We start from the raw sequence: 25725 nt of genomic DNA on the forward strand, positions 1-25725 counted from the left end.
GAATCGTAATCTCAGCAATATGCGGTTTCCACAAATTGTCCACCAAACTGCTTTGACCACACTACTTCTGGCAATAACATTAGGTAAGTGAATTCAAAATTATTTAAATGTATACAAATGATCATGCATATGCGATATAAAAAGTGAAGGCCAAATTGCTCATTACTCTCAAATTATGATTTGATAACCAACGGCATATTTAAATAATTGTTTTATTTAATGACTTCAATAAAATTGTAAAATTAAATGAAAATTTTACAAAATAAAACATAAAATCATGAAAAACCCATCACAAACTAAACCAAATATGAAATTACGAAATTAAATTGAAGGGAAACAATAAAATTCAATTATGATAAAACAACAATTATTGGTATTAGCTTTTCTATTTTTTGCACGTCATCAATAATGGTTTACACCCCAAATGTTAATTAGTTGTGATTAAATTTGATGTCATAGCTGGGTTTATGTCATTTCTTTTACACATTACACATTAAATATATTCAATGAAATCAATATGAATAATTCATTGAAATGTCGTTAATTCGAAAACAAATACGAGATTAGTGGAAAAAAAATTAAGCCTCTTAAAGCAGATTTTCAAAGTGTGAATTAAGTTCGTGCTTTTAATTTAGTACTCAATTTAACAAAGGAATTGGACTTTGATTTCCCTAGTTAAAAGGTTAAAAACTCATTCAAAATTATATAAAATAATTCAGAGAATTTTACGATGTTTCTAAAAGTGCAAATAAATTCCATACATAAATTATTCTTTATGACTTCAACAAGCAAACTAGGATTTTGTTTACCACCTCATAATTTTAAAATTTGATTTAAATGGCGACCACATTCGAATCACAGTTCTTTAAGCCAATAACTCATGCTGTCAGCGTCTCCTGGCGTAAGAACAAACATACTACATGGGATTATATCTGGCCGAGCCTTGCACACACTTCAAATTTTTATTGCCTCGTCTTTGCGGCTTTCGCCGCTGTTGGAGGTCTCATTTTATTTACCATCGCACATAAATTTCAAAAACCGCACGCACAGTCGAACGTACATACACATAAATATTTCAGCGCCTGCTGGAAGGGGACTTCCAAACTGATTTATTCAATAAATCACACAAGTTGCTGCCACCGCCGCCATTCACCTGGCCTTAACCCTTGGACGTGCGCCGAAGATTCGAGTTTTATCTGCATCTTCGGCACAGTCAATCGGTTCCAGGAGCAGACTGCCAGGACACATGTCAATAAAGTGGGGAATATATCACACAAATGCATTTACCTTCGCCTTTAGTCCCAAGTCGTAGGCATTTCTCTCTATAGCGAAAAGCGGGATTTGACAGTTGATGTTTCTTCTATGTGTATATATATATATATATATTTCTATATATCTATCGCCCACTCCATCAACAGAAACTTAAATGACGGCGAATACATCAAACGACATTTAAGCCCTTCGCGTGACTGAAATTTTCGACTCTTTGTCACTCGGAGCGATCTGGATTTGGGCCTGTTATCCTTTTCCACAGCTCCATCCTTTCCCTTTTTCGGCCGACTCCTTCCTGCCACACGACATCTGTAGGTGTATGCAAGGACTCTTGATAAATGCCTCCAACGTGCCTGGCATTTGTTTCGTGTAGCATACCTTTTTGTGCTTTATTTACTAGTAGTATGGCCCACTAGTTTTGTGTAGGCTGTGGATGCTGTGACAAGTGATTGTCGCCGTAAGCTTTCTCTATTTTCCCTGTAGGCTGATGACAATATAACACCAGCTTTAAGTTGTGTAAAAATGGGATTACAAGAAGTTAAGCTATGAACACTGAGGTAGGAAATAGTAAGAACATAAAAGCAGTTTCTTTACAAATATGTTTTTACTCAATGTAAAGTATATATATTTTTTTGAATGCACTTTTCAGAGTTTAAAAAAGTTTTTTGTGTTTCAGTCACACATCCTCAAGGTCATTGGCCATTTTATAGTTTTTCTTTTTTAAATTGGCTCAATACCGTCCATGTATTTTCTGAAAATAATCCCCATTGAACCGTGATTCATGTGATATGCACAAAAGCCATGCATCGAAAGTTCAGACCGCCCACGTGTTTCGGGTAAGTCTTCTAAGGCCGGATCCGACATTAGCCATGCAAAAAGGACGAAGGAAAAAATTCTACCCACACCTGGCCGTCTGCGTCTCGCCATACGTTCAGTGTCGCACAAAAACGTTTATTAACCTGCCATTATCGAGCCGGTCCCAAGTGCACTCGATGTGGACGACGACATTGTACTACACTCCGGGGACCTTCACTTTACCCAAAAACACCCATCCGCCCATCCACAGAACAGAGCCGAAATCCCCGCACACTCACAATTTACAGAGACCGATAAAAATCACCAACACGCACAACAATCGGAAAAACAGCAAAATGTTTTTGTTGCTTCATTTTGGTGGGTTTTGGTTTGGGCCGAGAATTGCTTCTCTTTTGTGGCTGAGTACCTGGCTTAGTACACAAGTGGCTAATTAGTATGAGGCTATGTAAATCGGTCGTGCACTTGATTTACTTTTAATAACCACATGCCGAGAGTGCTTGCAAATTTGTGACAATATTATTTCCATTTCAGTTTGTTTCAAAACTTGCGTTAATGTCTTAATGCTTGAGGAAATTGTCATTTATTTTGGACCTTTTCTGGCCTTAAGGATTGTCGTTGGACAAATTAGTGGCTATCGGGCACAATAGGCTGTAATTTGTATTAGCCACAAATGTGATTTAAATTGCAAGGGACCACAAGGTCAGCTCAATGGAAAGGTGTGGCTTTCCCAGAGTTTATTGATTTTGTTCCTTGTGCTCAATTAGCAGCAACATATTTGGTCTATTAGTCGAGAAGGTTATTATTGAACTTGATGGAAATTATTATAGATAATTTAACTTTTATAGTTTAAACTACTAAGAGCTTACATTTATCCTATATTTTTAAAATCCCTTGATTTTTGATCCCAATACTGTAGTAATCATAACTTGTTATTAATTCAATAAGTTACTCTCAGCAGTCAGCAATTTTCCTCAAAGGAAAAAGACAACGAACCCAACAACCACAACAACCAGGTCGCAAATTGTCGCCTGGAGTGGCAGCTCAATCTCGTCTTTAATTAAAGCTCAATCGAGGCAACCTCTTTGGCTTGGTTGGAAATCAATTCCTGTATATATTATCGAACCAATTACAGTGCATTCCGTGGCGTAGAATTCCTGATCCGATGTCATCTCGCCAACCACTCTTCCACTCGAGACAAGCCACCGCACAGTTTTCCCCCTTTAAGGATGCTTGACTTGGCTTCTCCTTTCGCTTGGCAAATTTAAAACTAACAGGCAAAATCAATGGACGAGAGAGGATGGCAAAAAATATGAATAAGCTCAGCTCTGTGCTCAGGGTGTTGGGAATTTCGAATTTGAGTCGTTTGCTCCTGTACTAAAAAAATCATAGTCAAACGGCAAACCAGACCTTAACAAACCAACAAACACAGTGAAACCAAAGTGAAAATATTTTTTAATTTTTTGTTCTTACTTTTATTTCAAAAATGCGGTTTTTAAAACCAGAAATATGTGTGCCACGACATGAAAGAGGAATCAGACAAGTATCCACTTTATCCACTTTAGTAAAATCAAACGAAATTGGATTCTGTTTTTCTTCTCAGTGCACCGATGGCAACCCCCAAACAACTATTATTGATGCAGAGACCTGTTTGGGGGCGTCGGTAGGTGGTCGGATCGTTACATAAAATGCATGAAAATCTCGATTCGGCTAAGAGCAAAAAAAGCGGGCCAAAACCGTTCAGAGGTGGAGTAGAAGGGAAACAAATTGAAGCTTTAGCCACGACTGACAAACTGCAGCTGTAACGGCCAAATGTTTTTGGCCAATTTTATTTTTCATTTTCGCTTCGTTTTCGTTGTCAAGCGGATGGGATGAAGCTTAACAATTTTTATGGCGACGTCCCATCGAGGATGGGGATGCAAAATATGGCTGCAGCCATGGGTTAAGCGGCTTAATTGCTCTGGTAAGGTCAATTCCGGGATGCAAAGCCCTCGAAAAGGAAAACTATTTCCATGGCATGTGCCTGCGAGCGGGGTGCGGTTCGAGCCATGAAGAAATTTGCATAATAACAGGAAACAATTTTGCATGTGTGCGAGTGCGTGCCCTATGCGACCATTAGGGTTCCCATCCAACCCCGGTCATTGGCATCGGTTTGGGTCTGCTGGCCAAAACTATGCACCGGAAAACGATGTGTTAGTTTGACAAAATGCAGCAGGAACGCAAATGCAGCGGATGGGGAATAGAGAAAAATAGTACAAAGATGTATTTGGAGAAATTTTAGCAACAATTAATTGAAATTCGAAAACGAGACCCTTTTATAAAAATATTATAATGAAATTATAGTTTAAAATTTAAAAAGCACGCTGCTTAAAATGAAAAACCATAATCGAGAACAGAATAACAAAACAGAGTCCTTGATCTGTGGGGCACATAACTCCCTAAAAACTATTTTCATAAGAGGGAGTTCATAAAGGACATTATATATCATATTTAAGTCCCCTGCGGCGCGTTATTGTTTTTAAAACACACTAATTATGTGGCTCGCCCTCGGGCTCGCGACAGATTTGCATGCTCGAGAATTTTAATATACGCATTTATGCCAACATACACACCATGTATGCCAGCCATTATCCTTTGCTGTTGTTATTGTTGCCCGATCCTGTTCCTTGCCACGCTTGCAAATAGTTAATAATCGTTATTAATATATACGTGGGTAAATGCCTGGCGCATAACACCGAAGCGTTGCACAGGAACACAAACTGGGGCGAGGAGACAACAATTTTCACCTCCATTATGCAGCAAACCGCTAAGCCGCCCCCGACCCACGTGCTACGCCCCCCATTAACCACCCAATTTTGCTCTACTAAAATGTGATATGGAGTGAAATTACTACATGCTGAAGTTTTTTAATTAAATAATTACCATTCATTTTTTCCCCTTTTGCGCGTCACCAGGAGAGAATTGATTAACTTTTGACTTATAAAATTTAATCCTAATAATAAGTAAATTTACAAAATGTCAAGGCAAAGATAGCAGAGCTAAAACACTGAAATGCTATTTTTTTGGGAACTGAAAGCTCAACAATGTATAACATTTAATATTCCAATTTGGAATTTGGATTGGGATAATATATAAAATATTTCAAGCATGGGTAAGTTTTTTGAATGTAGTTGGGTAAAACGGGTCAAGGATTGCTTCTTGTAAATTGACCCAGAAACTTTTCAACTTACGAGAAGACTTAATTTGATTTTCAATAAATATTAAATTGTTGTGCATAATATTCCAATGAGTTTTCTTACAAACAAAAGTCTTTTGCACTCGCTTCAATGCCGTGTGCCCGAATTCGGAGGTAAGTTCCTTTGGAGGATTCCCTTTTGGGCTGCCACTACGAAATGCATTGCAATTCATAACCCAGAGAGCGAAAAAGGGTATCAACCAGGGGGTACAGAGGTGTTTCTGCTGCATATTTAATGGCCATATCGCCTTCACATGTGCAACTGCTGGCGTTTGCAAGTCGGGCAATCAACAAACGGCACAAAACGTGACCAATGCCCCAAGCACTCGCATTTCGCCCTTCACCTTCTCCGGCGACGCAGCAATAAAAACTTAATGAAAACATTTTCCATGAATATGTTGCCATTAAGGAATTTACGAGACACTGCAACAACTCAACGCTCAAGTGGCAAATTAATAAACTTGACAGGTTTCCCTTCCCCTCCATACCCGCTATGTAAAAACACACCTGGTAATGGCTGCGACAACAATAAAAGTAATCAAAGTTATTGATTAAAAAATCCCCACACTCAACCTCAATGCCATCTCCATGTCGTAATGTCGAACTGTGTCGGCTTCGTTCCTAACAAAAGTTTTCCAGCTAAAAATTATTGCACATTTCGCTGTGGCGGATGCTTTCACTATTGTTGTGACCTCAAATAATGAACGTGCAACCGGGTTTCCAATAAACACGTACGTATCGAATGGCACTAGCGGGTCACAGGGAAACTTTCCGGAGCTCTGGCATTCGCCAATTGCGATTGACGTTACCGGGCAGTCGGGGTTGGACCGATTTATCGGAAAGTTTGGCAACTAAGCTCCAAGAATTACTGTCAATTTAATTGATACCGTTCGTAAAGTGTTAAGTGTTATTGGCAAAGGGTTTTTCATTTACTAACATAAAGTGTTTTGTGGAAAATTATGTTGCTTAACGTAAACAGAAAACTTTTAAAAATATATCCTTTGTTGTAGAAAATCTTGGTTACGACTATTTTGTAAATTGAATTAAAGTTTCAAATATTATATGAAGCCTAAATTTATCTGTATAAATAATGAAGTTGAAAACTTTAAGCCCACTTTCAAAGGGCAATTAGGAGGCCTTCGCTTTATTCAGTTCCTTTAACCACACATTCTCGGCTTACGCATATTTTCATTGCCACAAAATTCTACCAAGAAACCAGAGCCAAACACCCACATGAACCCGCAAATCAATGAATAAAACTTCACACAAAACTCAATTTTCAACAACTTTTCCGCATTCTAAACACATTTTTCCTGAGCCCCGCCCAGCAAACAATTCGAAGCGACACAATGTGGCCGACACCAAAAACCTCGAAAGCCGAGACTGAAACTCGAAATTAAGGCCAAGACGTCATGATAAAAACTTTTGTCCCTTTCTTGCGTTTGCTTTCCTTAGGTTGCTATTTTTTTTTTCTTGGCTCTGACAGAGGCGGTTTCTTGCCTTTCACACGCCAACTTGAACTTGACGCATGTTTGTTGGCAAACAATCCGACATCTCACGCCCCCAACTCAAACGGGCTGTGTTTTTGACTCATTAAAATGCGCGGCATCGGGTCGGTGCCATCAACGAAAGTTAAGGCCGGAAGGCCAAGGATGTGGCAAAGACATCCTGCGGGTGGCCAGAAGGACCTGACCTGACCTGAACCGAACTGAACCGCCGTTCGGCATCTTTGAACGGCAGCCAAACAAATCTTATTTAATTTGGATTTGGCGCCTTCGCACGCCAACGAGTCAGCAATCTTGGTTCTGAGAAGCTGCCACCGTGAGGGGTATTCAAAAGTGGGTCAAATAATATATTCTGGATTTTATTTTAATTTTTGCCTCAAATAATTAACAATCTTTATAAAAGGGGATTTGCAAAGTTCTTTAAAGCAAACATTTTGGCAAACTAGACTCCAATCACCATTCAATGATAAATATATATCTATATATTTTTGTCATGACTTATTGGAATCGTCTCATGTCTAACTAGTTCAGACAATCTGAACACGTTTCATGATATTGGATCAGCATCATTAATCACTTTGCTATCCTAACTCAGAGTAGTTGCGAACTAATTTCGATCTGACAGTTGGCCATGCCAATCACGTCACGATGCCATCGCTGACGCGAATCCTTTCATTTGGTCCTCGAAAGGACGCAGCTGTTGCTCCAGGAATCTCAAGTGCATTTGAATGGCTTGCTAACTTGCCGCCTCACTGAATCGCCGGGCTCCTGTTTGCCAAAGTGTTAAATGTCATGAAGGGAATGCGCAGCTGGGCCTTTGAATTTATGGAATTTCTACTGCGCATTTACATTTACTACATGCCATATTTATTATTTATGCTCACAGCGCGGGGTATTCAAAAAGGTGGGGGGCAAAACAGCCAATTGACGGGGCTGACAAGACGCATTTTCCACTGATGTCTGAGTCAAAATACCCGCCCCTTGCCTTCCGGTTTGCGCGGCATTTCCGCTTTTTATTAGTTGCAAAAGTTTTTCCTTTGCTTGTCAAATATTTTATAGCTGTTGCACATATTTTCGCTGTTATTTCACATTTTCTATATAGTTTTTGAAATATTTTACTATAAAAACGGCCAACATGGTGCGGGGTTGAGGGATGAACTTCCGTTTCGCTTTTGAAAAGTGTAAATTGAATTAACGCCAAAAATTATGCAGCTCCAGCTTGGGAATTTTATTATTCTCGGCACTCTGTAAAATGAGTGCTTGCAGCACATGCATGTCTGGCATACTAATTAAAGTTAAAATGATTTCCCCAAGCTTGTCAGGAGCAAGGTTTAAAGTCGGGCTGAATTAGCCATCAATTAGCAGTCATGACAGACATTAATTTGATGACGAAAAAGCGAGAAGTTCGAGTTCAGTAAATAAAGGATAATTACAAGTTGCTTCGTATAAATATTTTAAATATAAATTATTTTTGTGTGAAAAGTGAAATTATGTTGAATAACTAAATATTATAAGGCAAATTTAAGATTCCTTTGCTTGTCTGTCGCCTTTTCAAGAATTCCAACTATTTAATTTCATTTTATTTTCGAAAATATCTTAGACCTCTAAGCTCTCGAATTCCGGCCCCCTCTCTCTTGACAAAAAATAAAATATCCCACAAAGTATGCCAAGAGCGGACGACCAGAAATTAAGTCCCCGCATAACATTTCAACAACATTAATAAATTAAAGTAATTGAAACTTTGCGGTTGTTCGGAAAGAGAATGGAAAAGTTTTTTGTTGTTTGCTATCAAAAGGACAAATGAAATTATTGTGAAAATAAGCAGAAATCGCTTTGTGACAAATCGTTGAAAGACCCCCAAGACCGGCCTCAATTGTTGTCTGACAATGCTTTGGGGAATTGATAAAAGATTATATTAATTCAACAGTTTGGCATTCAGCGAAGTGAGTCTAGGGACTGTAAATGTTTCTTTTATTCTAATAAATTTCTTAAGGAGAAGTCGGTCTGGAGGAGCCTTTCAGGTGTTGTGGTGACAAGTTACCAATTAGACTAATTCGCGCAGTCAATAAAGTGAAGTTAATTAAGTGACAGCTCGGCTCGCCCTCCTGCCCTTATCAATTTCCTGGAAAAACAATTAATCATTTATACGCTCATTATACTTTAAAACTGGCTAATTTCAGCTTCATTTGGCCAGGCCAACGGAATCCTCGAGCGAATTTTCGGACGGGCAAATAGTCGACAGAATTTCCTCCTTCCTTTTTCCATCGCCTTTCCATGGCAGTGGGTTTAATTGAGCTGGCTTCAATTGTGCTTGAAATTTGCACGATTAGCGGAACGTTCCGCCAGTCCAGTGTCCTGAAATTGAATCCTGGGTTAATTGGAATGTGAGCAGAATGTTAGCTCGGTCTACGACTCTGCCATTGGCCTTTTGCCATTAATCAAAAGCGTTTATCGAACAAGTTTTAATTAATTGCATTAAAGCCTCAATAAATTTCACAAAAATGGCATTTGAATAAAGGATGCATTAAATAAATAAAAATAAAGATAATAAGACAGAAATAATTTTATTTTATTTTAAATTTGAATATTTTCTCTTTTAAAAACTCAAACTAAACGAGCCACTTATATTTGTCTCTCGTAATAGCCGTAATTAACATTTATGCGGGTGGCCTTAAATGGCAGAGAGAAATGGCTCACACTCGAAAGAAACCCGTTAGGTAATTAAGTAGAAAATTGCAAAAATTAACAAAACAGAAAAAAAAACATTGAATCGAGAGCTCCATTCAGTTTTCCCTGTCCTGCAAGAGATTTTCGACTGTTTGGCGGTGGCAAAGTCTTAGACTGCTTAGGGAAAATTAATTAAAAATAAACATGGCACACGCTTGTACTTAAGGAATGCCAACCAAAATAGACCGCAGGCGCCTAAGAAAAAAAGAAAGAAAATAAGTAAGGGAAAAACAAAGGAGACGAGAGCCAAAGAGATGAGGAGGAAAACCCATATCCAGACAAATAAGAAAAATGAAAGCCGGGCTAGCCAAATTCCAAACAAAAGCTCACGAAACATTTTGCGGCCACAAATCCGAGACGATAAGAAAATAAGTAACAAAGAACACAGTGCAGGACGAAAGAAAGGAGCAGAGTGCTGGCCAAACGGGACCTGGCCAGGACAGAGAAAGCGCCAAGAGTATTTAGTAATTACGTCCAGGGAACGACAGGAGGGGGCGATTAGAAGGGAGATCCCCAAGCTAGGTGAAAATTGCATTAAAAATGTTCCACTATGGGCACAAACTTCTCCTACACTGATGATAAATCTTATTCATTTCTTATGCTTATTTTTTATCCTTAAAAATAATTTTTTTGGTTCCTTTGGCTTGTATTTATAACATTTAATGGATTTAATAAATTAAAGGATTTAAATAATAAATTGTTACAGTTTCCAAATAGTACGATGTTTATTTTCCTGTGTTATAACCTGAACATGTGAACTACCAAAATAAGGCTCGATTTCCTTCACATGGAACGGGCTTATAAGGGGAATCTCCCAGTGGGCAGTGGGTGGTAAAATTTGGGAAGTTGGATCCGGAAAGGTGGTGCTCCATGGGTCAGACATATGAAAACTTTAGCACTCAGGAAACAGGAAACTATTGTTCTGCGGTGTCTGACTCCTGGCCTCATCGGTAATTGTTCTCCCCCAAATGTACCCCAACTTAACACAACCACCCACTCTGGGTCACCCATGTATATTGTTGTTGCGGTAGGCCAAGCTATGTCAAACTGCCTGATGTTTGATGCATGCATATATCTATTGTGTTCCTGGCAGGTAATTTGCGTTTAATTTGCTGGTAACTTTGGCCCCCTTTTTATTGTGGCACTGGGAAAAAGTGCATTTGACATTAGCTTTTCCGGCCAAGGCCATGAAACCCACTTCTTATACTGCTGGATATTAACATTAATCTATTTTTACTTACCAAATAGATTACGATAGAAAAAACGAGGTAATTGCTTTTCTTTTAACTTGCTTAATTTGATTACGCAAAAATCTACAACCGATGAACTTAGCCAAAGAATTTACCCAAAAAATTCAAAGAAAAATACAAGGATGCAAAAATTACTTCAATATTGCAACCATAAAAGCCACAAGGAAGAATTCTTGTAAAATTGATTTCAAACCAAACAATATTTATCTACCAGCAATAATAAATAAAAGGAAAATTCGCATTTTCTGTTGAGGGCTAAATCTTATTACGAAAAATATGAACAAATATTAGAAGCCGAAAAGTACCGCAAGGAACGGAAAAAGGCCAAATGCATTCTGCATCAAACGTGAAGTATAATAAAATATTAAAATAAATCAAGAGGAAAAACTTACCATAAAACATACGTACAACAACTTTTCGTAGCCCAAAAAAAAAAATGTATATCCCAGAAAGATAATCATATATCAGAGAGAATATTGCAAACACGTTCACAAAGAACTTGGCTCGTTTGAGTGGGAGTAAGTGGCTGGGTCTAAGAGCAACAACAAGAGCCGATTATCAGTTTTACTTGGCTTGTTTTATAAAATGAATCAAATTGCTGTTAGGCTGTAAGGAAAGCAGGAGAAATACGTGCTTTTGCAAGATATAGAAAATATTCATCACATTTCATATTTCTAGTAAAAAGATAACCAATTACCAATAAATTCACCTTACGAAGTAAATTATTAGTAAATATGTATTCATCTGAGATAAGATAAGTCAGGATATATAGTTACTTATGTACGTAAATAGTCTGCTATTAATTACTCATTTTCAATGAAAATGTCAAATATTTTCATTTAACTTTGGCTAAAAAAACTCGCTTTCATTCATTGCAAGTCTCTGTTCCGCTTTGAATGGCAAACTTTTATTGAACATTTTGTTTCCCCCTCCAGGCTGAACAAATCAAAGCGAATTAAGGCTGTCAGCTCAGAGGCAGAAATTCGTCTTTCAATAAATTGCCGGCTGACACTCCCCCTAGAAAGCCAAAGAAAACTTCAACTCGAATTTTCCCATTCCGGTTATTTGTGTCATTGAACTGCAGCAGGCAAGTGGAAATTAACGCAAGCCGCTTTAATTTGCAATTTCAATTCATTTGGATTTATCGCCGTCCCCTTCGACTGTCTTGCCTGCTGATTTCTAGACAATAAAGCCCGTTCCGAGTGCATGTCGAGCAATAATATATTAAAAGGGGAAGATCCCCTCTCTCACCGCACAAAAACTCAAACTCAAACGATTCACCCTCGGCCACAAATCTTCTTCCTCCCCAAACCAGTCGCGTGTCCGGACCAAATTTTGGCTGGCAATCAAAACGCATTGCCAATCAATTGATTTACACAAAGCCTCCCACCCACTAACATGTCTGATTTGGCAAATAGCTGACATTGGGTTATCATAATGTCACTCACAGCATTTTGGGTCGACATGCCAGACAAGTCTATTCGACAGGAATACTCTCTCTAATGCTTTGTTTTCCCTCATTCATCTTCAGGGGGTTTTAGTTTTTGTTGGAGCGGATAAATGAAAACAAATTTGAATGGAATTAGCTTAGCAGTTCAATAAAATAAAAGTAATGTCAAGAAGTGGTCTTCTAAAACTTAAAGTAATTTAGGAATATAGATCTTTATTTTAAGGCTTCTATACAAATTTAATTTGTTTCTAAACCAACTAAAAGAAACCTAATTTCTCTTAGTCCTTGCTATCAAGTTTTCAAGTTGCATTAAGAATTTAAGCACAGTGACAAACTTTATAGCTTCGGCTTTTGAGCCAGGCCAAACAAATTGACCGCATCTATCTTGGCTGCTGTCACCTCTGTTCACCTAATTAAACTAATGCAATCCTCGGCCGAAAATCAACAGCCAGAGTGTTAAGTCAAGCCAACATATATGTTGGATCTGCTGGCCAGGACTACGGACCGGACTTGCTTTCGGCCAGGACAAATAGGATAACAAAACATGACAAAACAACAAAAGCCACCGAGGCGGCTGGCGAAGAAGTTCCGCAAAAGACTAAGTTAAATTTATAGGCATTGAGGGCAGGAATTGCAACTTCCGGCCAAAATACACTCGTACACACTCACACACACATTTACGTTTTGGGAGAATTCCCCAGATTCTGAGGACTGGCAACTTCATTTCACAGTAGCTGGGAACTTTAGAGAAGTTCGCTTCGCATGAACCGACGACAAGGACAAGATAAAATATAAATGGTTTCGGTTTACTTGAGAGTGGGAGGACACATATACCCTACACATATATGTCGAGCAGGTCCTGGGGAGGCGGAAGTGCCACTGATAGCCGTCACATTGCTGGAGATTTACTTATTAATGCCCAAGTCCTGGCCTGACATCCTGTTCGGGGAAAGCAGTAGATTCTTTGTTTCGTTTTCAAGTCGTGCCACTGGCCCCTCTACCTTTTTTTCGACTACTCCTCTGTTGACTCTCGACACCCTTCTGTGTGTTTGGGACGTAATTTGTGCCCCCAAGGAGGTCGCAGGACAAAGGACATTGCAGTCTAAAGGGACAGGCTGTTGCTTCGTGCTTTTAGTGACTTTGACAGTTTTATACGATTTATGTCATGGTAAATTAAAAATTACGCGTGCTCCCAGGTTCCCCGTCTTACAAGTAAACTCTGTTCCGGCAGAGGAGGGTTAATCCCAAGGGTGGATAAGTGTGGGTGTAGCGGGGGTGGTTTAAGTCCATTGAGTGGGTGAGATTAGAAAATAAAGATGTATATAATATGACATGGGGGTTGCAGGGTTAATGTTTCTATTTCGTAGAGATCGGATTTGTGAAATAGTTTTTATGGTCATAGATTTACGATAATTTTGATATATGCTTACCATTTGCATAAGGCTTTGCTTTTTTGTTTGACATGAAATTTTAAATTATAGAAAATATTTATATCAGCATGAAATGAATTCATTTATTAAAGTTATATATCTTTCTTAGAATTTAAAATTGAAAAAGAAATCATTTATTTACGCAGCCAAAGTTTAATCATTAATTTAAATTTGTTAGAAAAATCTAAAGCTTCATCTATTCTATTCAGCAATTCGTGAATCTCCTTTTCACATTTTCCATTCACAAACTCAACCGTTTTTTATACCTCGTAAAACGAGAGCTCACAAAAAATGTATAAAAATTCGCCGGCGAATCTGGAACGTTAATCTCTTCGTTAAACTCAAGTTATTTACAGGTCAACAAGTCAGCAGCTCTTTTCGCGATAGAAAACGGTAAAATACAAAAAAGAAACCTTGAACCCACCCAGTCCACGAACGGAGTTCCCCTCGGCCTAAACGACCATTTAACAGACACTTGTGTGGCCCATTTTGTTCGCCTTGCCACGACAAATTGTGTAAAAAATAAAATAGGTTGGTGGACAAAAAATGCAGAGAAAGCCCGGAAAATTTAACAAATCCTCAAATAATTTGAACGTCTGGGCGCTACACTCTGTGTATGTGAGAGGGTGTGTGTGTGTTTGGGGGTGTGGCAAACATGGTAACAGTATAAATTTCCACCTGTGCTCCATACGAGGAAAAACACGCTGCCACTGCAATTTTCGCCTTTCGCATTGGAAAATGAATGCAAAAGCGAGCAAAAATCGACCAAAAAAAGAAGAAGCTAGTATTTCACACACACACATGTGAGATCGAAAAAGGATAATAAAAAGCTCATTGCAACAAATTCCTGCACAATTTCCAGTGTTAGATTAGAAACGGGAGCCGAGGCTTGTCGGGCAGGGAGTAGGTTCTAAAAGGAGACCAGACACCACATGATACGCTGGTCCCTTCGTTTTTCGACTCATTCCAGAGGCCAGAATTTTTTGCTCTTCCTATTTTCTTTTATTATTTAGCCCAGCTATGTGAGTGTGCCTCACTTTCAACTGTTTGATCCTTGCACTTTTTCATAGCTTTTCACCCCACAACCTCCCTGTTCACCCCAACTATCTATTCTCCTTTTATTCTTCTCTTTTTTTGTCGTACTTGAACATTTCCCACGTTGCTTTACACTCGGGCACTTGTTCGTGGGATTTTATGAGCTTAGTTGGCGATTTAGCGATGCTTGTCTTATTTAGTTTTTAAATAAATGGCCAAGGATGTTAAGTTGGCTTTGGGTTTTGCACTGTTAAGAAGAAGTGCCAGAAACTTGTTGGATTTCTTTTGAGGGCTCTCTCTATCTGATTCTAAGATTTATAAGATTTTTAGTGTCCTTTAAAGTTAGAAATAGAATGTATTGATTTTAAAACTTTAAACTTGGAAGATATAGAATATCTTTGATTGCAACCAACTTTTTAAACCACCAAAGGTATTATAAAGATTTATTTAATATTTGGTCCAATATGGCTATGCCCCTCTACGAATCTGTTCGTAATTACAGAGCGGAAGGCATTAAATTGTAATGTAGCATCCCCCAAAAGCCAAACCGAAAAGTGGAAAATGTGCCATTAAAAGCCAAACACCAAGGAGCCAGGCCAACTCTTTAAGCGTAAACAAAAATGAGGGGGCGGCCAGACTGTCACGGGTTTTTGTCCTTAAATTTCATAATCAACACAAAGGACAGACACAGACACAGTCAGACAGAGTCCTGGATGTCGACGTTGAATGGCTCCAGAGATCCGGAAAAAAGGGAGAGGCGACTTGGTCCGAATTGGTGGTTCTGCGAATGCAAGGACTACAGCTCATGTGTTTGTGACTGACGGAGTGGTCCCGTGAATGTGGCTGTGTTTGTGCTTGTGCAGGACAAACAACAACAGCCGGGGCATTCATTTTCGCTAAACCAGAAGAAGTGACATAAAAATGCATTAAGCTGAAATTGTCAACAATTTTTCAAGCCACCCCCGAAAAGGGCGAAGAAATAGAATGAGCATCCCCGACGCGTTGGCGTCAAGTCCGTCTGAATAAACCTCCCTCGGTTTCGAAACGGGACTCTGATAACCCCAGATGGCAGTCAAATCTGACTGAGTAATGACTGCACAATGTCGAGTCACTAATAGTGCTCGATGGGGTCTAAGAGCTGCGAATCATATTGGGTTACAGCGGAATAGGATTTTACATATTTAATGTCAGCACAAATTATGATGAATATGGCGCCAGATATCTCTAGACACTTCCAAAAGGTTTTGGGGGGTAAGTGCTGAACAACACAAAATTTCCTGCTAATAGAAAATTAAAATGCCAGTTTGCAGTCTTGGCCCATCTGTTGCATAAGTGTAAGTGTAACTCAAAAGCCAAGCTCCATAAACTTGTACTTTGCAAAGTTTCCAGTTGGCCAAGAAACTCATAGTTCCTTCGTGTACACTGTGTGGTCAGTCAGGCAAATGCTGCTGCTCTTGCCCAAGGAGTTCATGTGGAAGGGAAATTATGTGCTAGTTCAGGTCATAGTCCTGGCCAAACTTTCCGCTTGTTTCTTTATAGTTTCACTCTTTTCAATTAGCTGGCAGTAAGTTTCCAAAATATGCTTTGACAGAAAGTGTCATAATTTCAGCAGCTGAGAGTTTCGAAAGTATAACCGAAGGTCTAAATTAAGTTTATTCTTTGCAAGGGTCAACTAAATGTCCAAAAATCTCACCAGGCAGAGAAACAGACAATGACGCTTTTAATTTGCACCTATAAAAATAAATTTAGGAAGGTAAATAATATATTATTAACCTAAAAATAATACTAAAAAATAAGCCCTATAAGATTTGAATACTACTACTATTTGGATACCACAGTCCAATTCGATTACACAATGTTGCCAAGTCCAACTTAAGTCCTTGGCCTGGACAAAAGGAACCAGCCCGCAGAGCAATCTGTTAGCCAAACCGACACTTGGATCCTTCCCATCTGCAGATGGTGGTGTAATGTTGGCCTGGTGTAAATCAGAGCGCTGCTGGACATTCGCTTGACACTCGGGTCTGGTCGGCACTTCTTAATATATGCCATGCATGTTGCATAAACAAGATTTAAACAAAAGGCAGCGGCAGAGGCAAATATTTGCTGCCGCGTGTCGCCAACAATGAGGTTGGATGCTCTCCAAGGATTTAGAGTAGAGTGTGGGCAGGCGGGATGGGTACCCAGGCTGGCCTGCTGAATCTGCCTTTTCACTGCCACTGCGATGTCGAGAGCGGTCTTGTTTTTACTTTGTGTGCCACTCACGTTGTGCTCGTTATTCATATTTATTGCACACGTTGTGGGGACGTAGTTCCACCTCCTCCGGAGGAGTCCTGCGGGACCAGCCCCATTCGCCGCCTTCCTTTCGTACCTCCGACAAATGGCCGGGTTGCATGTGCATTGTCCTTGCCAGTTGGAGGAGGGTCGAGGATCCGGGCTCCGAGTTTGGGGGCTTTGTAGGCGTGCTCCTCGTGTCTGGCTGTAAAAACTTTGCAATTACAGTTATTTGATGGGATTTACAAAGCACCTCCCACAGTCGTGCTGGCTTGTTTGGACATTCATTTGTTGCCGGATTGTTGCAACCTTGTCTATTTAGTGTGGCATGAAATGGAACCCACAGAAGGAAGAAGGCGCTAAATGACAGAGGAACAACCGGAAACTCTAACCTAATGAAAGGGAATTGAGTTGCAGTCAGGGGAAATCGCTTTATAATGGCAACTTGGTTTCCTCAGAGGTTGAGGGGATATCAAGGGCAGAGTAATTGGAAATGGGGAGACTTTCCTTATGTGAAGTGGCCCTTAGGTTATGACAGGTCCAGTTGGGCTTGAATTTATATATTATATAAAAAATAACCTACAGCTCATTTTTAATAAGTGCCGACTAACATAATCTAAATATTCACCTAAATATAATTCGTTTGAAAATTTAAATCCCTTAAGACGTTTATATCAATCATTTAATCCTCATCGAAACGTTTTTTCCAAGTAATAAAAACAATAATTCTGTCTACCGAGTTTATGGATGTGTGACAAATGTTTGATGGCCTTTCGGCAGCGTTACATTTTTTACGACAAGAGGATGAAATCATTTTTAATTTCATCTCACATAATCAGGCTACAATTTATTCATATTTTATTGGGGAAAACAATGAAAGCAAACAGGTGGAACGGAATGTGTTGAATACACATGGGCCGTTTTTACCCTTTGCTTGTTATAATCTGATTTATAATGCCAAGCCAGGACCAGCCAAAAAAAAGGAAATTCCGTGGCAGTAAAACAGGAAATCAGCCATACGTACAAATGTCAGAAATATCCTGGTAAAAATATTTTTTATAAATATGTATGTGCGAGCGAGCATATTGGTATGTGAGTGTTCAGTCAGTTAGAGATTTGTGGCATAAAACCATGCCGAAAGCCATGTCAATACGTGATCAGACTAGATATTAAAATTCCTAAATTTCAATAGGGAATGGTCGATATTGGTGTACCCTTTTAAATAGCAAATATAATTAAAATCACTTTTACTCAACTTAAATAAGGTGCTCAGTTCCTTGGTTTACGGATGTCACACAACTAAGATAATCAATTTGTTATTAACATTTGAGAAAATATGATTTTTAAATTTAAAATTTGCTTTTATGAGATCGAACATTGAATTCTTATCCAGTTTACAATTCAGCATACCATGCATCATGCGAAAGGGTAAACCTCCATCTAAAATATCCTGGGAGTTGTCGAGTCAATAAAATCCGTTTGGGATTTATTTAATAAAAATTCCAAATAATAAAATGCAAAATGTCCGTAATAAATTATGCACAATGCCGTAAACCAAAACGAAGACACTGAACAGAGGCTGCGAAAATAAAATTAAAATGATAATAAAATAAAAGCAAACAGTGAATTAAAAATGCGAAGCGCGATGATTTTTTATCGCCCCCAGTTGATTTCTATTAGGCACGGCCCAGGGGACTTGTTTGTTTAGTCCCTTTTCGCTGAAAGCATGGCAGCTTTAAATAATTAAATATATAATTGTTGGTGGATTGTATTTTCTGATTTCCCGTATTATTGTTTCATTTCAGAGCTAACCGAGGCTTTACGAGATGTCCGGGTTCGAGTTCCGCACGCCGTGCGGCGTACTGAGAAGGCCATCCTGAAATGCTTCTATGACATCGAGGATGACAGCCTGTACTCGGTGAAATGGTATAAGGGAAGGCGAGAGTTCTATCGATATACTCCCAAGGAAACGCCGCCCATGAAGGTTTTTCACTTCCCAGGCGTCAAAGTCAGGGTAAGTTCAAAACTATTATCTTTCGTTTATCTTATGAAATGGAAAACGTAAACCGCATTTTATTTCAATTTTTTCTAATAATCTCTAAAAATAGATTTAATCTCGGTTAATTTATATGCGAGTATTAATTCATATTTCTAAAATTTCCCAATCACACCTCTTTGTTGTCAATAAATCAGGGAAGTGAAACTTTATTATTGGCAGTGATTTTATTTTAATTTTCTCATGCCATTTGAAAAGCCAATAAAAGAGAGGATGGAACAAGAGCAAAAATCGAAGCCAAATAAATTAAACTAAACTAAACGGGTTGCGGCTTTAACAATGTAAAACATTTGCATTTCCAGGGCATTTGAATCGAACGAAACGCTACAGTTAACAAGGAGGGGCAGACACATGTGAAATTTCAATGCGCAATCAAATCAAAACACGGTTTTTAACTTCCGCTTCATGGCAGTTAGGAGCCGGAAAAACAGAAGCCCACATGCCATGGGCCACGTTTGTCGAACTTTTGAATTCCCTTTCGGGACTTGAGCTTTGTTTTTTAGTTTTTTTCGTTTTTCAGTTTCCAAAATGCGTTCGACGTAGCCGGCAATATTTTTCAATAAATATTGGCATTTTTAAATTGGTTTGAAAATTATTCAGGCGTATAAAGAAACACGTTGGCATTTTATTTATTTGCTTACTGCTTTTGTGTGTATTTCGTATTTTTCATTCAAATTTCTGTTTCCAACTCATGTGACAAAAAATGCGACAAAACAGCATTCTTTTCATTTGAAGAGTTGCTCTATATTGGAATTGGTGAAAATAGCGCCAGAATAGAATTGTTTGCCAGCAATAGAAAAAGAAAATATAAAACCAACGGCAATTCGCCAATATACAGTCACGAATGTTATAAAAACAATCAAACCGTTTTTAACTGGTCGCGAGAGAATATATTTTTGAAGTTAAGAAACTCCTAAAGCAATAATAACAAAAGTTAAACTTTATAAAAATGAAACGATATGTATTTTCATTTGTTCCACCCCTTTTATAACATTTAATAGTTTATATTATTTACTATATCTAAAGTGATGATATATTGTTGAAAGGACGGAAAAGACGCAAATAGAAGAAAATTTAAGCTAGAAACAAGAATATGTACATTCTTTAACCTCAATTATTGAAAGCCCGCATTAAATATGTGCAAAAAGAATATAGATGGAAACCGGAAGTAATCCAACGAGATACGTTTGTTGAAATTTTTCATCTGGTCAACGAGAACGATATGTATAAATAAATATGGGTATATGTAAGCTCTGGACAGTTGAAAAATATTCCTTTTATTTCACTCTCCACTCACAGCCCCGGTGTTTTTGTTAACTTTATTGCAGCGCATGTCCTCGAACGAGAGCCAAGTGGTGCTCGATGCGGTAACAATGGCTACATCCGGTAAATACAGTTGCGAAGTATCGGCGGATGCGCCCTCATTTCATACATTAATAGCGGCAGCAGAATTGGAAGTTATTGGTAAGTGAAAAATACAGTCGCGTAAAAATAAGGAGCGAAACATTTCCGATTAAATTGTCAAATAGGGGCAACTGAATCCGGGGAATCGCATTATAGAGGCTTCTGCGAAACGAACACAAACTGAGCAACTTTAAGTTCTAGAGTGCAAATATTAAACCAATTTGAGATCTTCAAAAATGTGAATGCTCAACTAAATTAATTTTCAGTTTGAGTATTTCTCTAGCCAAAAATAAAACCAAGAAAAGTTTAGCTTTCCCTCCAAGCGGAGTCAAAGACTGCGGCAAACTTGCCAACTTGACCAACTGTCGTATTCAATTGGCCAGACCAAGACCAAGTCGGAGTGGAAGTGGAAGTCCTTTCAGACGGACTCGAAATACTTGTGTGGGGATTGTGGACATAAAACTTAAAAATAAACTCCAAGTTCGAATGTTTTGGCAGTTAAGCAGACAAAATACAAACAAATTTGAGGGTAAACGAGATAAAGATGAAGACATTTAAGCCGGCAAACAAAATGAATGCCTTGAGAGCAAACATTTTGCCAATGCCAATGTAGAGACGGTCAATAAACTGCCGAACTGAATGTGTGGGTTATGTGGGGTAGATATGTTGACGTAGGTGGGCTCAAATTGGCTTGACAAACTTTCGAAAGTGTCTATTTCATGTTTATGTGTCACATGGATGCGGTATGTGTGTCTGCTGGTTTCCATTCTGACTTTCAAGGATAATGGACAGCAGGAAGAATTAGTTTTTTGGAAGACTAGACTGAGAGTGATGCACTTAGAGAAAGGCAACCTTATATTTCATACATTTTTAAGGAAAGTATAATTAATTAGGAGATTTGTTTTCAAAATCTAGACACATTTTCCAAACCCAAAAGTAATTAAAGTTTTTTTGAGATCGACATAATAACCAGGTTATTAATATTATATTATTGTGTTTTAAACTTAAATGGCGACCATTCTAAGTGTTGGGGATAGAAACTTTGGGGGTTTGCTTTGGATATCCTCGTAGAACGAAATTAAAATTCCAACTCTGCTGACCTGGAGAGTTCGTAATTATTTCAATTATGAAATGGGCCCTGACACACACTCAAACATCTGTCGGTTATTGATTGTGCCACACACTCACGAAAACACACATACCAACGCAGAAAGATGGGAAAAAACGCCCACATTACAAACACCCACTTAGCAATCCCAATTGACAGGACGACAGGTTGGGTCAGATGCTCGGGCCGGATTTTGGTTTTACGAATGCCGCAGAGTATCAAAAATATAGTGACAATCGATCCGGTCTACCTCTCAACTGATGCCATCTCATTTTCCTCCTCTTTTTTGTCCTTGCAGAAACGCCGCACAATGCGCCATTCATAGCGGGAATACGTCCTCGATATCGGGTCGGCGACATATTGCGAGGTAATTGCACATCGCGACACTCGCGGCCAGCGGCCAATCTCACATGGACAGTGAATAATGAAGAGGTGAGTGCCGTGCCACCCCCTTTTATGTACCCCTAGCCACCCATCACCTCTTTACCAACACCCCTCGATGAGCCCGAAATTATGCAAACACAATTTTCTTGTTTTCAAGCGTTGGCATCTGCCGGGAATTTATGCGTCTGCTCTTTGGAAGGGGGATCGGCAGGGGTTTAAGCTCGACCCCTACCCTCTCCCCTTCTGTAATTACCAGAAAAACACACGCATTCGCGGAGATCAACGCAATTGCGAGGACACGCCCCGTTGCACAACCCTAAATTACAATCGCCCACATTCCGGGAGCATCAAATTTTAGGTGTAATTTTTTTGTTCAAACTAACCATATCCATACACTGGCAATTGGGGGAATATGGAAATGGTTCTGGGAATTTCACAGAGTTAAGGGGCAGATAAAAGCCCACTTGAGTTGTGGGAAATTTTCAGCAATTTGAATATTACATCTCTCAATTATTTTTGCCAGTTGTCAGGACCGACAGCTCTAGTCATGAAATGCTGTAAAAAAATATATGAAAATAGCACCATTAACTTATTTAAAAGCTTGAAATCAAAATGGCACAGGTTTTTCGATGTGCTTGGCAAATTATAATTACCGAAATGGCTATTTGATTGCACTCTTTATTTTAATTCTAAGATCTATTAACTTGTTATCGCTTAAAGTTGTAATAGGAAGAGTGGGGAATGTGTTTAAAGAAATGCACATATGAGCTTGTGTGTTCTGAATTTGATTTAATCAATCATTTTAAAACCTAATTGGAGGCTGCTATGCCTGGAACATGATTTGGTCCTCCATTGCGAAATATAATGAGGACAAATGAGGTACATGGAAAATAAAATAATAAGCTAAATAATAGGCTTACATATCCGAAACAATCGGAAAATGTGTGAGCGAAACGGGTAGATACTGCAGAGGGAGATAACGACAGACGAATCATCACTCAGCGGTAAACAATGCTTATTGATGCTGCATAATAAGAGCCGCAGCGGAAACGGGGAAAACATGGCTAACACGTACACCCTCGCAAAACAAACACCCACACACGTTAAGCCCCACACCTACACATACCACAATGGTTCGATAGTTGAACGGAAAAGCGAATGCCGCCGAACTAGTTGTCGAATTGAGTTGAGTTGGCCACGCTCGGTTGATTGGATGTGCAGGGCCCAATCCCTCACCATTCCCGATACAAACGCCATTCGTTGGCCACAAAATGCGCTTAAACAATAAGCCAACAAAGACATACCGCTAAAACCAGGCAACAAACCAGCTAAATAAACGGGAAACAAGTTCAACTAGCTAAAAGAAATATCTCCCATTTTTTGGCGATTTTAAAGTGAAAACGGTGTACATAGGGAAAACTAGTTGGCAGACAGACAGTCAATAAAAGTCACAGTGTTAAGAGGCAAAACAAGTCAAAGTTAATGGCTTCAAATGCCAAACTTGTCACTTTTTTTTTTTCCATTTATTATAGGCTTTCCGAGGCACTCTGAACACTTTAAAAAGGGAAATTACTATAAATATCTAATATAAATTGCCACAGATGCCAAACGTTTTGAGTATAACTAGAATATCCATTACATATAACCTCATTCCAAATATATATCCTTATTGTTTTTCCTTTCTAATCCCTATTTATTTCAAATACTTTAGGTAAATCCAAGTCTTGTTCGTCACCATAAAATACTCCGTGATTCACGCAATGAAATGGAAACTGCAATTGTGGGAATTCACTTTGTGGTCACGGATCAGCACTTTGATAATGGAAAACTTAAGGTGGGCACCATTTTTAATTTATATTTTATATATTGATACAAAGAGAAAAATACATATAAAATACTAATATTATTTTCCTGAACAGCTCCGCTGCAGTGCCCAGCTGCATGATGTCTACTGGAAAACCACCGAAAAGATTGTTCTCGAAGCGGATCTCTTTCCAAAACACGGAAGCGGACCCAATGGCAATCATGTGAGTCCCGATGATTTCTATGATCAATATGCACTTCACGAGGACAATTCGCATAACAAGAAGAACAGCTATTTGACGCAGCTTCAGGGTGAGTTCAGCAGCCAATTATTTTCCTAAAACACAAAACTCACACTACACAAGCACTTCAATTAAAAAAGACAAAATTCCAAAATATAACTACAGGCAAACTTCAGTAACTTCTATTTATTTATCTGAGATGCATACAGTAAGTTGGCAAATAAAATGTACCTATTAGTTTATGTGTTTGATTGATTTTAAAGACTATTATGTCTTAAAGTATGATTAAGGTTTTTGTTTCTTTCCCTCAAACACTTTTTTTTTGCTTAGAGAGAAGTTAAAGGAGGAAAACACATTGTTTGAGTTACGCAAGTTGGCCTGTAGTTATGTGGAGGAAGTAACAGAATACATCGAATACATGGCCTGCATTTCTGTCTGCATTTCTTTCTATTTCTCGCTAGACTTTTTTTTCTATCATTTTGTACCCTCAGGCGAAGAAGACGATGGAACCGAGGGCGGACTGGGGGACGGAGGAGCTGCCTGGCGGGGAGCTGGTTCGTCCAGTTCTCGACCGAGTCCGAGTCAATCTTGTTGGATGGTCGGTGGATCGCTGATGGCGGTGCTCAGTTGGACGCTGGCCAGGCAATTAGTGTCGCCGTTGCAGGCGATGATGACAAAGGCCAACGGTACAACGTGCAACACGAGCGGAAGGTGCACAATCCGGCGGACAAGACCCCTTGGAATGCGGGTCATCGCAGCAAAGCAAAGGCAACATCAGCAGCAGCAAAAGCAGGAGCATCATAAGTCCTGCCTGCGGGTGTTGAAATTCAGCTGGAAAGGATGTGGATGTGGATGCGGCATCGGCAGGACCAACAGCAGATGCATCAGACAATTAACATGATTCAATTGTCACGCAACTCCAGTGCCACACTTCAGGGGTAGAAATTAAAGTGGAGTCCAGCTATAGTTAGAGGATGTTAGAGAAGAGTTCAGCCCAAGGCCAAGACCCAGAAGCAACTGCAGGATGTATCTAAAATATTTACACTTACACACCAGACACTCGTTTCAGCTAGCTCAAAGTAACTTCAAATGCATTTAAGAAAGGAATACAAAACATACAAAGACAATGTAAGCAAGATAAGCGAAATACAAGCAAACGCCAGTTCATCATTAATGCAACGATATATGTTTGTTCAACTTTTCCTAAGATGGAGATGGTCAGGAGGACTACGCTTTTAGCAGCTTTCAAACAATGCGATTTTCAAAGATTCTTATTGCTTTTTTTGGATTTTCAAATCCATCCATTTAAGAACCTCTCCAAAGTTCATTTTACAAGACAAATGAAAACTGTTGTGCTAAGCTTTTAATTTTAGGTTCTCTATACATTACATTTATATACCAAAGTCAAGATTATTTATAAATCGTATAAATGATATTTATATATATGTATATGTTCTATATAAAAACAAAAATATATATATATGTAAACGTAATACGCCTAAATGTATTTGCCCCCAAAGAGAAAACCAAAAATACACAAAATGTAAGGCAAAGTAAGCAATTAGGTATTAAGCTAATTATTGCCTATATATGTAAAAGTATATATGTATTGTACTTGTATATATTATATAAATGAAACGAAAACCAAAAAAGATCGAGATATGTATGATATAAGAATTTACGGTAGATAATCAAAATAAAAACAAAAACAAAAGCGAGGAAAATAAACAGTTTGTTTTA

General features: G+C 38.7%; 1 protein-coding gene across 2 annotated transcripts; it reads left to right on the plus strand.

The window, feature by feature from the left end:
• LOC108105196 lies at window positions 1–25725 on the plus strand. Of its 2 annotated transcripts, none has more exons than XM_041818968.1 (7): window positions 1–83; window positions 18794–19002; window positions 20373–20508; window positions 21855–21988; window positions 23652–23774; window positions 23860–24055; window positions 24447–25725. In XM_041818968.1, exons 1-7 carry the CDS (start codon window positions 20–22, stop codon window positions 24884–24886), a joined length of 1302 nt encoding a protein of 433 aa, XP_041674902.1. In that variant the 5' UTR covers window positions 1–19; the 3' UTR covers window positions 24887–25725. The 2 variants fall into 2 exon arrangements, with proteins under 2 accessions (XP_041674902.1, XP_041674903.1); XM_041818969.1 differs by having other exon boundaries at window positions 24477–25725.

Source organism: Drosophila eugracilis, unplaced genomic scaffold, assembly GCF_018153835.1.
Source record: "Drosophila eugracilis isolate 14026-0451.02 unplaced genomic scaffold, ASM1815383v1 contig_423, whole genome shotgun sequence".
Lineage (NCBI taxonomy): Eukaryota > Metazoa > Arthropoda > Insecta > Diptera > Drosophilidae > Drosophila > Drosophila eugracilis.